The sequence below is a fragment of the Sorex fumeus genome, unplaced genomic scaffold, assembly GCF_029834395.1.
Source record: "Sorex fumeus unplaced genomic scaffold, SorFum_2.1 ptg000044l, whole genome shotgun sequence".
In the NCBI taxonomy this organism is placed as follows: Eukaryota; Metazoa; Chordata; class Mammalia; order Eulipotyphla; family Soricidae; genus Sorex; species Sorex fumeus.
Window position 1 is genome coordinate 72,816,672 of NW_026606101.1, and position 15,687 is coordinate 72,832,358.

At 37.8% G+C, this 15,687-nt stretch overlaps 1 protein-coding gene across 6 annotated transcripts in view; it reads left to right on the forward strand.

The window, feature by feature from the left end:
* HLTF (helicase like transcription factor) overlaps positions 1-15,353 on the forward strand; it is a 63,196-nt gene extending 47,843 nt beyond the window's left edge. For 4 of the 6 annotated variants that reach the window (XM_056121378.1, XM_056121383.1, XM_056121382.1 and 1 more), the window contains exons 21-26: positions 651-776; positions 2,866-2,978; positions 3,294-3,474; positions 4,981-5,061; positions 7,914-8,079; positions 13,257-15,352. In XM_056121378.1, coding sequence (XP_055977353.1) covers positions 651-776; positions 2,866-2,978; positions 3,294-3,474; positions 4,981-5,061; positions 7,914-8,066 — 654 coding nt within the window. In that variant the 3' untranslated portion in view covers positions 8,067-8,079; positions 13,257-15,352. Of the gene's footprint in view, positions 1-650; positions 777-2,865; positions 2,979-3,293; positions 3,475-4,980; positions 5,062-7,913; positions 10,100-13,256 lie in introns of those variants that run through there. The other 2 variants (XM_056121380.1, XM_056121381.1) reach the window with 2 other exon arrangements.
* Positions 15,354-15,687: the final 334 nt, after the last annotated feature.

The window sequence follows — 15,687 nt, forward strand, 5'->3', positions numbered from 1 at the left end:
CAGATAACTTTGCTTTATTAATATGTCTTGGTACTAAGAAATATAACCAGTATTGGTTTTTTTAGTGAACATGATAGAATTTAGCAAAACTGGAATGACTTTTTGTTTTTTTGTGGGCAGAAAACCTGGTGGTGTTCAGGGCTTACTCCTGGCTCTGCACTTAGGGGATGACTGTGGCAGGGCTTGGGGACCACATGGGATGCCAGGGGTTGAATGTGTTGAGCATGTGCAAGGCCAGCCCCCCCCTCCCCCCGCTGTTCTGCCGCTCTGCTCAGGAGTGTCTTTATACACCACGGAAGGAATTATTTACCCCCAAAGGGTAATTCCAGCTAATGTGCTTTGTTGTAGTTAGGTTTGAAAACCCACTTTTTTTTTAAATTTCTTTACTTGTCAGTAAATTTATTCTCTAGGTTGCTGCTAGTCAAGATCAAATACTTTCGCTTTCTTGTTAACTTATCCTACTTCACACATCAGAATACTATCAGGAATTAAATATGTACAGATTTAATTCAAATGGATGAGTCAGTAAAAGGTTAAAAAAATTCCAGCTAGTTGTGAAACACAGATTATAGAGTTCTTGAAAAAATCTGAAAATTTGTATTTCTGTTCCTCTGATTTTTTCTTGTACTTATTCTTTTTTATTACAATAGCCACATGCTAAATGCCCTTTATGCAGAAATGATATACATGCAGATAATTTACTCGAATGTCCTCCTGAAGAATTGTCATGTGATACTGAGAAAAAATCTAACACAGAGTGGACATCCAGTTCAAAGGTAAACTATGCATTCACAGATTGAGAAATTGCTTTTTATTTACATAGGAAAGTGCTATGTACAAAAGTGATAATTCTGTTTTTGTGTTTGGACCAACACCCATTGGTGCTCAGGGGCTGCTCCTAACTTAGAACAGTGCCAGGGAGCAAACTGAGGTACAGTGGATGCGCCCTTTGAGCTGCCCCCCCCCAGCCACCTGAATTCTGGTTTTGAATCCTGTCATTTGAAGATGCATTGGTCAGACTGGCTTTTTTGTCAGCGGTAGTGAGGAGTTTGAGGGAAAGGAGAAAGCTTCAGTTTACTATGGAACTCTTTCATAAAATAGTGGGTTTTTTTTTTTAATTAAAGCGCCATGGTTTATAATGTTCATAATAGTGTCACTTCAGACAAGCAGTGCTCCAGTACCAGTCCCACCCCAGTGTCCCTTTCCCTCTATCAGGGTTCTCAGGTTCACTCCCCACCGGTGTAGGCATATATATAACAGATTTACTCATATTACTTACGCCCACAAAACTAGATGGCAAATGGAGTTATCAGTAAAAGTCATTAAGTGGTGATCGATTGTTGTTTTTAACCTTTCTTAACTTAGTAGAAGGCTACCATATATGCAGGGTGGGTTGCACATTTTGGGAAGTCTCTCCTTATCCTTTTCTTTTCATAAATAGCTGTCCAGGACCTTTATATTTTTATTTATTTATTTTGCTTTTTGGGTCACACCCGGCGATGCTCAGGGGTTACTCCTGGCTCATGCACCCAGGAATCACCCCTGGCGGTGCTCGGGGGACCATATGGGATGCTGGGAATCGAACCTGTGTCAGCCATGTTGGCTGCGTGCAAGGCAAACACCCTACCTGCTGTGCTATCGCTCCAGCCCCTGTCCAGGACCTTTAGGAGAAATCAACTTATGACATGGAACATGAATATGATTATAATCTAATCTAGTTTACCACTTTGTTCCAGCTGTCACTTTTTTTTTCCATTTGAAAGCTTATGATTTAAAAAGTTTCCATAATGCCATTTCAGGTGCTAGTATTGCAACTCCAGTCCCACCACCCTTTGTGACCGTTCCTCCACTCAAGTTCCAGGTTACCCACCCACAAAATAATTTACTTCATATTGCTTGTTACAGCATATATCTCTTACTGGTGTTATTAAGCGACTATCTGAGGGTTTGCTGAGCTGTAAAGTGCTAATTGAGCCTTCTGTACTATTGTTTTCGTTCACTGAGCACAGTGGCTTCTCTGCAACTTTTCCATCTGATTTTCTGTTTTCTCCCGGGGTCTCAGTACTGTGAACTTTGAACCCGTCGCATGGCTGTTATGTGGCCACATGCTCTAGTAACGGAGTAATCACTAGGATGATCCAGCACCATGGCATCTCATGTCCACCAGGTTTGGCTCAGCTGCGGCTTTTCTCTCTCTGTTCTAAAGGAGCCATTTTAACATTTCTTGCAAAGCTGTTTTCAAGGCTCCACTTCCGTTAGCTGTTGCCTGTCCATGAAACTATTGTTCCTTCAAATATGAATGATAATCTCGCTGCAGAGCATATTCTTGGTAAAGCGTTCATTTTTCATTTCATCATTGTGTCACTGAAGACATAGTCTAAGGGTTTGCAGAGCTGGTTGGTCGTGTTTGTCTTTGGTGATGCTGCTTTTGCTCGTTGAACATGGTGGACTTCTGTGTGTTTTCCCTGTTGGTTTCGTCGTGTTTGTGCTGTGCTGGGGGGTGAGTCTTTGTAGTTAGACCCAGCAGATGTTGCTGTCTCTCTCTCTCTCTCTGCCCATTCTCACCAAATGACAGTGAACAGTGTGCGATTTGGTGTTCAGGGGCTTTGGTAGGGGCCCTTAATATGGCGTCGACCAGGTGTGGGGGCTGCCAGGACCTAGCCAGAAGGGAGGGTCTCTGCTTCCTGTTCCAGAAGGGCCCAGTGATGGCAGCCGGCGCAGAGCAACTGACAGAAGGGCCTTCTTTTGTCTTATTAATAGATAGCATGACAGAAACTTTGAACATAAACACTGTGGAAATATTCTATTTTGCTTATTCAGTATGGATTCTAATGGTAGTCCCAATTGCTTTTTTTTTCTTTTCAGATTAATGCTTTAATGCATGCATTGATTGAATTAAGAAAGAACAACCCAAACATAAAAAGTTTAGTTGTTTCCCAGTTTACAACATTTCTGTCTTTAATAGAAACACCACTCCGGTAAGTTCAACAGTGTTTCTTATTAAAGTATTAAAGGATTTTCTCTATTTTGTTTGCTTTGGATTGCAAAATTAATTGTACCTTGCTGTATCCATTCATTTTATATATCTAAAGTGACATTGAATTACAATAAACATTTTCTAGCAGCATAACATTTTTTTAATTAAATCCTTAAATTATGTGGGATTGCAGAGCCTGACATACTTAGTCATTGGTTACTAAATATTTGTCAAAATAAGTGAAAGAACAGGTTGAAGGAAGAGGTTTATCGTTTAGCATGTCTGTATATTATTGTTGTCTCTTTGCCCCCTTCAGAGCCTCTGGGTTTGTGTTTACGCGTTTGGATGGTTCCATGGCCCAGAAGAAGAGAGTGGAGTCAATTCAGTGTTTTCAAAACACTGAAGCAGGATCCCCAACCATAATGCTTCTGTCCTTAAAAGCTGGTGGCGTTGGCCTGAATCTTTCTGCAGCTTCTCGAGTGTTTTTAATGGACCCAGTAAGTGATTTTGTAAACTTCTTGATGTGTTGTTACTTTTAAAAATTATGAAGTAGGACTGGAGAGAGAGAGTCCGTGGGTAAGGCACTCACCTTGCGTGCAGCCAACCCCAGTTTGAAACCCTGGCACCACTTTCCATCCCCTGGAAACAGTCAGAACTCTGTGTTTTCTAATTATTTACATTTGATAAATCGGGTTAATTAACTTACTAAGATGATCAGAGGGTAAACTCGAGCCGTTTCACTTTTGATAATTTGTGGAATGTGACAGCTGTTGCACAGAGAATTGATTGTCGCTGACTGTTTCAGCTTTTAAGTTTTTCTTCTAATTTCAGTTTTTCCTTGTTACTGTTGTTGCCAGACCACACCATTCGGTGCTGAGATGCAACTCTGGGGCCTGCTTCTAATGCTCAAATAAAAGCCAGATCCCTTACCAGCTGTATCTGTCTCTATGATTTTGTTTGTATTTTCAAGTTGTTCGCTGTATTGTTACTTTCATTTCCTCCAGGCACCTTGTTTTCAACTTCAACAAGTATCCCATAGCTGACATTTAAATTTAATGTTTGTTCACATATCCATACTTCAGGACCATTTGGCTATCTTTCTAGACTGAAGAACTGTATATCCTTTTGCTATTCCGTGCCACTGTTTGTCATTTTGCTTCATCATTTTATTCTTCATCTTAAGACAGCCTTTGGGGGCTGGAGCGATAGTACAGCGGGTAGGGCGTTCGCCTTACATGTGGCCAACATGGCCGACCTGAGTTCGATTCCTCCGCCCCTCTCGGAGAGCCCGGCAAGCTACCGAGAGTATTCGATATGCCAGACACAGTAACAACAAAGTCTCCAATGGAGATGTTACTGGGCCCGCTCGAGCAAATCGACGATCAACGGGAGGGCCTTTACCTTTACCTTTAAGACAGCCTTCATGATAAAAGGTGCCTATTAATTACTGTTGCTTTTTAATTTAATTTTTAAGTCAAGCTCATTTATGTATGAAATTGCATAAGCAAAGAATTCAGTTAGAATTTTAGTATTTTTGCCAGCTTGTAGAATCATTCTTTTTTACTTTATTTGGTAAATGGTGGAAAGGAAAGACCAGCAAAAGGCCAGAACATTTTTATAAATAAACTGAACTGCATATCTCGTCGGAGATGAGCAGGATTAAATCACCTAGCAGGATATGTAAACTTTTCATCCACTTTCAAAGGCAGTGGGAAGGGGGTGCAGAAAGATAGTACTTGGTTAGTCAGCTGTCATTTTGTGTGTTTTCTGTATTAGATAATAGAAGTAGTAGAGTGCAATGACAGTGGGAAGAATAGCCCTCAGAGAAGTGATAGGGGCAGGTGCGGGAGCAGGTTTATTTATTTTTTTCCTGTGCATTTGGATTATCTGAATTTACAGGGTGAGTTTAAGTAAAAAAGATGAATAAATGATGCTGCAGTGAATTGTCTTTCTGCCAAACACTCAGATCAGGATAGTGCTAAAGCAGCTCATTTTCTTGATAGGCCTGGAACCCCGCTGCTGAAGATCAGTGCTTCGATAGGTGCCACAGACTTGGCCAGAAACAAGAGGTCATCATCACTAAAGTGAGTTTTTAAACCAGCTATTTTCAAATATAGTCGATAGCAATTTTAAAACGATACAGATCATGTGTCGATGTATTATTAAGGCTATTGGAGTAGAATTTTCAGACCAGAATAGGAACCACCGTCAGTCTCATTTGAAGTAGCCACTATTGGGCTTTTGACATTAACTAATCAGAGTGTCTTGTGTTTGCACATACGCATTCATGTATATATCTCCAATAAACATCCCCCATAGCGTAGTCTAGAATGATTCATTGTGAATAATTTGCAAAATTACATTTTTGCCAAATCAAGTATGTGAGAGAATAAAAAGTTTCTTTTGAGATAAATTGGAATCCACTTAATTTTTCTGCAACATGCTTTTTTTGTTTCCTCTTATTGTAGACTCAGCAAAACACATATTTTTGGTAGTAAAATATGCTTAATATAGTTAGCATTTCAACTGTCTTAAGTATACTGCTCAGTACCAAGTATACATTGGGTAATCAGTACCACCATCCTTGCCTAGAATTTTTGCATCTTCTCAAATTGAAACTGTATCTCTTAACTGGACCATTTCTTTCTCCTTCCAGCCCCTGACACCTACACTTCTTTATGTCTCTGTAGGATGTGGCTACTCTATAAACATGTTCTTTTTGACATCATTTATAACCAATTTTCTTTTCTGATAAGCTCATGTCTTAGCATCACATTGCGTTTGTGTTATGAAAGCCAGAACTGTGGATTTAGAATTCTTTTTCTTTTTGGGGAGGGCCATACCCTGAGGGGTTCAGTGCTTGGGGAAACTTCTAGCAGCTCTCAGGGGACTGAACCCTCCTGCATGAAAAGCTTATGATCTAGCCCTTGGAGCTGTCTCCCCCTGCCCTGGATTTATCATTCTTACAGTTGTCAAGTTGTTTTGAAACTAGACTTTATGCTGCAAATATTTGCTTGCTGATGTGCAAGAGAATGCTTTTCTAATTTTCATTTAACTAAGACATTGTGCATCTTTCACACTGTGGTCTGTTGATCTTTCTGTTCTCTTTTTTTGGGGGGTGGGTGGGTGTTGGTCAGATATGGGCCCTGCGACCCTACATAGTGTGAAGCATTTGTTCTACCATTGCACTCCATCTCTGGCTCTTGTTCATTAATATTTTTTTTCTGTGAATCACTTGTTTATCTATTTTGCCCACTTTTCATAAAGTAAAAATTATGCCTCTGCAGTACAGGCAACTTTTGATATATTGTTTTGAAATAGTTTGTTATATTTGTGTTAAAAACAGTTTCTTCCAGGCTCTTATTTGTCTTTAAACTGTAATTTTTGTCCTGAAAGTCTTACAAACAAATTTTATTGGTGGAAGTTTGCCAAGCAGTGCTTGGGCTCTCCTCCTGATTGTTTTTGGCCAACCAGGCCTGTAGCTCAATGCCAGGGTCCAAGAATATGGTGCTGCAAAGGCCCTGTGATGTCCCCGGAGGAGAACCTGAGCCATGATGGTCGTGTTTGGGCTCTGCAGGTCTCGCCCAGTGCCTGAAAGTGGAACTGTTTTAGAATTTTAAGTGCCAGGCATTTTCTTGATCTTAAATTCTTTCTTTGTTTTTGCACCACACCTGGTGGTGGTCAGGTCTTCCTCCTGAATCACTCCCCATGGGTTCTCAGGACCATTTGGGTGCCTCACCCACTGCACTGTTTCTCCCACCTCTGTATTTAAAATCTTAGAGCAGAGAACTTTTTTCAGATCTAAGAAACTTTATGTTGTGACTGTTTGATCTTTGGCATCTGTTTGCTTCATGATGTGGGTCTAATTTTATTCGTTTTTCCAAATCTGTGCTTTGTAAAGACTTTTTTTTAAAGTTTATTCTTTTTTAACACACTGTTTTTAAATGGCAAATAAATGAACTTATGTGTATTGCATAGGTCTCTTCGTTTTTCATTTATTTTCTCTTCCTAGCTCCAGGACACTATCAGTTGTTTTCTTTTTTTGGAGGGGTGGGAGGTGCCATACCTAGCAGTGCTCAGGGTTTACTCCTGGCTCTGTACTCAGGGATCAGTCTTTTGGGCTTGGGACCATAAGGGCTGTTGGGGATTGGACCCAGGTCACTGTGTGCAAGGCAAACACCCTGCTTGCTGTAGTATCACTCTGGCCCCTGAAAATTTTATTCTTTATATGAGACAACTAGTGAATTGATGGGAAAACCATTGCTTATTATATCAAGGGAGAAACAGTGCTTATTCTATCATGTTGTAGATAACTCTTCACTGTATATTGTCGGGGAAGAGGGAGCTAAACAGTTCTATTAGGTTGTTATTTACAGTTCTTATAAATACATAATACTACAAGCGAATTCTTTATATAATTTTCTATATAATTATAAACATAATTTAAATTTTTCTTGTTCTTAATTTTTTTAAGTTCACTTATCTTTTTTTTTTTCAGTTACAAAGTTGTTCGTGACCAACACCTGTCCCTTCACCAGTGTACACTACCCACCCCAGTGTCTGTCCTGCCCTCTCCCACCCCCTACCCATCCTACCTCTGTGGCAGGCACATTCTTCTTTCTTTCCTTTTGTGTGTGGTTTGCAATACAGATACTGAAATGTTATCTTAAGCGTTTCTTTCCCTTTTTTCAGCACTCAGTTTTTATCCAGGGTGATCATTTCCTACTGTTACTGTCATGGCCATCCCTTCTCTGTCCTAACTGCGCCCCCCCCCCACACACACACACACACTCACACTCACACTCACACTCACACACTCATGGCAAGTTTCTGTCTAATTTTAAATTTTTTAAATTTTACTTTTAAACGTTAGAGATTTTAAATATCGCGACTTAAAGGTACAGACCCAATATAACTTTGTGTTTTCTCTTTAAAGTTCATTGTGAAGGACTCTGTTGAAGAAAATATGCTGAAAATACAAAACACAAAGAGAGAACTTGCAGCGGGAGCCTTTGGAAGTAAAAAGTCAAATGCTAATGAAATGAAGCAAGCTAAAATAAATGAGATCAAAACTTTAATTGATTTATAATTTGTGAGATTTGGTAAGGTCAGTTTGGTCCGATATATACTGAAGTTTTGGAAATGAGAAAAATAAGTTTTTAGAAGTGACATCTAGGAAGTATGTCTTCTAGAAGGAACACATATCACTTTGTATTGTGAAGAGATTACTGATCTATAATCTCTTCTACATATTGACTTGTTCTTGATATTTCAAATAGCAATAAGTTCTGTTATCTGCTGTGGCCTATGATAATTTTTTGACAGAAAAGTTACTTTGCTACCAACTTTTCATAATATTTATGCTGAGTATTTTCATATATCTTCCAAGTACTCGGTTTTTTCATACTTCAAATAAGGTCAGACTTTTTATACTTTTGACCAAACAGTTATTTTCTATTTGAACACATTTGGTTATTTACCAAAGCCTTCCATTTGTGATGTAGTGCATTCATAGTCTTCAGAAAACAACTAATGTGCATTAATCTGTATAAGAGATTGATTTGATTTGGCCTTCATAAACCGTTTTTGCATTCCAGAGTCAACTTTAAATAAGAGACCAAAGTTCTGGTTAGCAGGTTGCTTTGTTTTGTTTTGTTTCTTTAGATATAAAGTTTCATTGTGATATAATTCACATAAGTGACTTGCAAGTTTATGCTCAAGAAAGAAGTAGAGACTGTGATAGAGAACTATTTTTTTTTCTGTTTTAGTTGGGTGATTCTGTTCACTGTTTAAATGTACCTCAGTGTGTCTAGTGTGTAAATACAACCTAAGGGTGAGGGAACTAAGTACCCAATTTGATTTGAATATTTAAATTATGGAATTGCTAAATATTTCTATATAGAGAATTTTTATTTATGTAGCTTTAAAAAATAACTATAAATTTTTATAATTAAGAAAATGTGTGAGGTGTGATATTAGGAAGGTGGGCGGGATGACCTCCAAAACATTTCGACTCTTAACTGACATCTTAATTCTAGACAGAAATTTTTTGTTGCTATGTTTGGAATGAAAACTCCAGCTGTTTCTAGACTTAGTCATCGTTTTCTTAGTTTTTGCTGTTATCAGACTCAATATTGTTGCTCCAGAGGTCTAGATGACTGAGTCACTTCTAAAACAAGTTTTAAGTGTAGTAATCAGGTTAAGTAGTCAGTGGTGTTATTTCCTTGAGGGGCAGTTGTTTTAATCCAAAGAAGAGATTGGTCACTGTATCAGGAAGTTTCATATTAAATGATACAGATTCAATAACACCTCATATTTCACCTAGGTGTTAGAAGTGACTTGACTAAAAGATGAAAGAGATTGGAGGAGGCATTAGGCTCTAAGGCACACATCAGGGGTGTGCTAAGTAAATCCTTTGACCACGAAGTCAGGCCCCTTTTTCCTGGGTGCTGCCTCTTATTTAGGGGAACAGTACATTCAGTAGCAGGAATTTTCCCAGACTCTGCTCCTTGGGAGCAGGTAAGGCTGAGGGCTGAAGCAACTGAACAGTCCTTTTTTCAGGGATAATAGTGGAATATCAGTTTGGTTCACTAGTTTTCAGACCAGGTTCTTTACCATGTATGACTCGCACTACACACAGAAAAACCAGGCAGATCAGAATCTCAGGAAAATTAGGTGTGGTTCTCTATATACCAGTACTGTAGTGCAATTAAATACGAAATGGGTTCAAAACAAGAAAATATCCAGTCTACTCTCCTTGCTTACGAAGACACAGAGCTTTGCAAATTCATTGTAAAGAGAAAGATTTCTTGCTTCTTTACCTAAACATTTACAGTCTTGTGTTTTTAAACACATTTATAATGATAAGTTTGGCAAGTCATTTTTTAAAAATGTCTTACTGGTTTTGGACATTTTCATTAAATGGTGTTAAAAAGCAATGGACTTATACTAATAAATACATAAACCACTAGAGTAAAACTTTATATTCCGCACTGCTGTTAATTCTGTTTCATTATTATGTAGATAATAGCTTTAGAAGTATCTTCAAGACGTTGTATTCCCATTTGTGGTTCAAACTGGATTTTGTTTTACGTTTAAGATCAATAAAAGTTTCAAAAATTAGCTTCTTCAGTGCCATAATTTTGATGACTACTTTTTCTTTAAAACATTTTAATCACTTACAAATTTCATACTTCTCTGAAGATGTTCTGTAGTGTCTTCTGTTGGGGGAATCGCAAAGGCATTGGTTTATCATTTTGTTTTCTATACATTAGGAATTGTAAAATTAGTTTAAAACACGAGGACAGATCTCATGTGTGACTTAACATGAACATAAATTAATCTTGCTTTTAAATATTTTAACGTTAATACTTTCAAGAGACTGCCCTTGGTAACAAGCTGTCTTTCGATTAATAAGCATAAAATAGTCATCTGGGCTGAAGAGATAGTACAGGGGTAAGGCACTTGCCTATGCCAACCCTGGTTCTTTCCCCGGCACCATATATGATTACCCCAGTACCTCCAGAAGTAACCCAGAACACTGCCAGGTATGGCCCAGACCCACCCCACCACTACCAAAAAATAAGTATGTTTTAACCTCTCTGAAGTTCTACATTTACATTTACATAGTCTTGGTATTGAAGTTCTACATCTGCATTTACATCGTATTAGTATTGAACTAAGGGATTTTTACACATTTTATACACATTACATCCCTTAGTATCGAACTAAGGGATTCATTAGTTCTCATCAATTCTGGTCAGAATTCTGCAGTAAACCATGATTTACTTCTTTTGAAAGACAATTTTTTAGATTTTTTTTTTAACGACTAAAATGGCATTTCAAAAAAAAATTCCTTTTCTCTTTACTTAGCCTTCCTGATGAGGACTTTGCTGACAAATTTGAGTCCAATTCTACTTTTAAATGTTAATATTGAGAACTGTGTGAAAGTAGCATTTTAATAATGCATATAACATACCTACCTGGACACAGGCCACTTCCATTAACCTAACTCAAGTGTTTGAAACTTGAAAATAACTAGGTTCTGTACAGGGACTTCATTTAGGACAGCAAATGTCAAGGTGACATCTTAAATTGGTGGCTAAAAAGAAATGAAAATTCTAGGACACGTCTATGAACACTTGGAAATCTCTCAAGTTTAAACTGTTTCAAGAGGAATATTTAATACTAAACTCCCAGTCACAAGTATTTAATGTGAATGGGAAGGATGCTAAGATATAGTGTATATTGTTAAATATGTGCTTTATTTACTAAAGCTGAGATAACGAATAATGTTTCAGTAAGTTTGCTGTTGCAACAGAATATTGAAAATAAAGTTAGGTCAAATTATCCGTGATATGAGTTTCCTGAATGTTTAAATTACCATTTTGTTGGGGATGGGTGGATAGCTATTGCTGGTATCCATATGCAAATAAAAGGTAAATAGGATACAAGATACAGTTCTGTGAAGACGACAATATGCTTCTTGAAGATAAAGCTTTAAGGAAGGAGAATTAAACGTTGACTTTATGCATAAACCATAGATCTAAATGAAGTATAGAACAAACCTCCAAAGGCACTGACCTTTGTGTGGACAAGTTTGTCTCATTGCTATGGCAGAGCATATAATTGTTCAAAGTGGGCTTTTAAAATAGATTGATCAACTCCATAGATGCATATTCACGTTATGTGAATCACTGCTTTTTTACATACCTAAGTGATCCCTGATACTTCAGTTGACCTGAAAAAGATCTTGCAGTATGATTCTACATCTTTGCATAGAAAAGTTAAATTAACATGTTTGCACCACTGCTATTTGTTTTTATTAAACTATATTCCAAGTGTGAACCACTCTAGGTATGATCCAGTGTCAGTATAGTAATTGACTTTTTTTTTTAGGGGAATGGTGGCAACACCTGGAAGTGCTCAGGGCTTGCTCCTGAATCTCTGTTCACTCCTGGCAGGGCTCAGGAGGCCATCTGGGGTGCCGGGGACTAAACTTGGGTTGGTTAAGTGCAAGGCAAGAGCTCCACCAGCTGTACTATGGCTCAGATTCCTGACATATTCTTGAATCATCAGAACAAAATCTTTTATTTCAAGTTCAGTGATATTCCAGCTCTTAATTTGATGGCTTTATACACATTACATGCTACTTTATGGGATAAACCTGTCACCCTTTTTGATTCCAAAAGTTCATAGCCATCATTAAATTCTTAAACTAAAAACTTACCAATGCTCTTCCGCTCTTAGGCTACTAGTAGCAGTGAAAGGAAGTAAACCAAAAATTAACACAGTGACATGTTTGAATCCCCAACTCCCAACTGGGATGCTTTTGATAGCTTTTCTCTGTTTGTTAAAATTCTTAAATGCTTTTGATTTTGTATTGTCTTTGGTAACAGAGGAGTTATAAAATATTCAATTACTTGGATCACACTGACCGATGACAACAATGAAAGGCAGTAGAAGTTATTTGAAGAGTAGGTGTCTCGTCCTCTCAGCTCAGCTCAAATAATAGCCTTATATCCATATATTCAACTCAGTAGAAAAGGTCTAGCATTCTCAGGTTTCATTACTCAATATTGGACTATTAATTTTTGTTCTACGCCAACAGTAGTGAGAAGTGAGGCTGATAGACTATCAAAAAAAGCCTTAACCAAATAAGTAGATCTCAAGAGTTGCATGGCTGAGGAGAGAATAAGGAGCTCTCACGCCTGTAGGAGTGTGTTGACTCTTTAATTTATCAGTATCAGAATAGTCACTTTCCAAAAGCTTTCCTGCTTCTGGACCTGTAAAACTACTGGGAAAGCCAAACTCTCCTCTTAATTTCTGCTCTTGAATTCTCTGACCCATTTTTTTTTTTAAATATTACAATTTCAGACATGCTATCTAGTACAGCTTTTGTAAAGAAGTATTTCCCAAGACCCATTTCAGGGTCACTGTCCTCTCTCTATAGGAAGCAAAATGAGAGCTTTTCCATTGTTATATTTTGTCACTTCTTTAATTTTTTGGTATTTGTTTTTCTCATTAGATTGAGATGTTTGATCCTTTTGCCCATTTCTCTGATCTTATTTTCCATTTTAATTATGTTTGTTTAATGCATAATTATGAATCGCATTGGGGTTAGAATAGACAAAAAACTTGGATTAAATTCTTTTGCAGATTTTTTACTTTTTCTCTGATTATCTGCAAAACAGTAATACTATGTAGACATCATCAAATTACTATGGTCCTTGAAATGCAAATACCTAATAAGTTCTCTCCTCTTTTTGCTTTCTTACAGATTGTTTTTACATAAAGGAGATTGAATTTCAGCATCTGAAACTCAGAGAAATAAGTTATCAGATAACTTATTCAAGTATAAAAATGGATCTTAATCCATTTTTGTATTTGTATAGTAAGCAGAGAAAAAAAGCAAACCATGGCATACTATTCTATTTCAGGAGAAGTCAAGTCTTAGCATGCCCCCAACTCTGAATTAAAAAGGTAAACACGACACAACTTTATTTGTAGTTGTTCTTTTATGGTCATGTTTCCTGTATCACTACAGGAGTTCAGATTGTTGTTTGGAAAGTCTTTATTGTTAGAAGTTGAATCCCTGCTATGCAGCAACCATCTTTCATGTACCTTCTGCTAAAAGCCCGATTCCCTCTTGTATTCAGTGTAAATAATGTAGCAAGTGGTCTCAGATGCGACGTGGGTCAGAATCAACTGGGGTTCTGGATGGTATATAGGGTGAGGCTGTTGTGGCTTTCGACCAAGACCCCGAATCAGAATATGTAATACTGAGCTTCAAGAAACTGTACTTACACGAAGTCTCCAGAGTTTTCAGGAACGACCAACTTGAAGACTTGCTTGCTCACATCCTCAATCTTTCCTCACTTTTTACTTTTAATCCATTAGCGGTATCTCTGCTTTCACTCTGGTGAAAGCATGTTGGATTCCTCTCAGTTCTCTGTTTCTACATTTACAACCTGTGGGTCTGTATGCCTTCCTATCAATTCTTTGGTTCTCATTCAGGTTCGTTTCCACCAGCTGCAAAAGCAGTGTTCTTGAGTTGTGAATTGCAGAAACAAAACATTTTTGACCATCTTTTAAGAACTGTAATAGGTAGAAACTTTATAATTCATTCATTGATAATATAATGGAACCAAACCGCCTCAAAACCACTGGTCGCCTTTGGAAGATGCTAGGAAGTCAGTTCCTTATTTTGTGTACTGGCGAATGAGAAAGAAACATTTATCATGACTTTTCTATAGAAACTTAACCTCAGGATGATCAAATTAGTGGAAGCATGTAGAAATATTTCAGCTAGTAGACAAGTCTCCATTTTGAAATCCAATCTAGGCAATCATCAATGGCGTAAATGCAAGAAGATAACACTTCTGTAAAATACAGTACAAACGTTTGACACCTTAGAGCCAGAGAGATGAGATAGCTCAGCAGGGTGAAAGCATGCTTCACATGCAGGTGGCCAGGTTCAATCAGTGGCACAAGGTTCCTCAGGCACCACCAGAAGTGACCCCTGAGCACTCAGTTAGGAGTAGTAGCTGTGAGCATCGCCAAAGTGACCCCAAATCCCCGCCCCCACCAACAAAAAAAATCACAGCTTAACCTGATAGTTTGAATCAGTTCATGGGAAATGTAGAATATATAGGATATATAAGAACACATGATTGCCAAATTTCAACCAGCGAACTATAGACTGAGATGAGAAAATAAAATCTGGTTTCTTCATCAACAACAGTAACAAAAATGGAGGGTGAGAAAATAAGATTCTATTAGGGAATATCAAACAGTTGTGCTGTATGGGCCCTACACAGATTTTGAGAAATAAGATAGTAAGATAATGGAGAACATTTCCTTTGGGATTAACCGTTTTTTGTTTTGATACCAATTCCTGAAGTCGTTATGTTTTAAAGATAAATGCAGAAATGCTCTAAAAACTTATTTATGGGATTTGTTTCCAAATAATCATGTGGGGGAAGACGTGTAGAGGTAACGTAAAGTTGGATGATGGGAGTTCGTGATACTCTTCTGCCTTTTTTGTGTGTGTCTGTACTTTCCCACTAATAAAAGCTGAATACAAATTCTTCATAATCCCCAATTTCTGTTGAACTTTTTGTAATGTCACATGTAATAAAAATGACTTGCATTTAGAGGTCTTACCAGACCACATTAAGTTAGGACTTTGCCTGTTCATTTGTCAGTGTAGTTTGTTAAACATACTTTGTAACTCCTAACAAAGACTAAGGATCTATGTCTAACTTATACATGCCTGTATTTCTAATGCCCATCTTACCACATGTGATAGGGTAGGAGGTATTAAGTACTCATTGAATGAGTAATGTTGTCTCTCTTCGATGTATATGTTGGCTTATTTTGGCGCAAATGAAGTAAGATGTGAAAATAAGATGATTAAATAAATGCTTTGGTGCATGCTGTTTCTGAACTAAGCTCAGGTTTCTTCTAAATCAGACAGCTCTCGAGGACCACTGGGGGTTGCAAAATGAACATAGTGCTGCAGTGAACTTGGAAACCGTCCGCGGACTCTCCAGAAATAATGACTCATTCATATGGCTTTTAAATGATGGAATGAGTTTCATTTCAGCTTAGCCAGATTTTCCCTGCCTATTGGATTTTCACTGGAAGAGATTGACTCCTGTCACTCATTACAGGGATTTGAGCCAAGGGCCATCTGTAGAGCTCCTGTG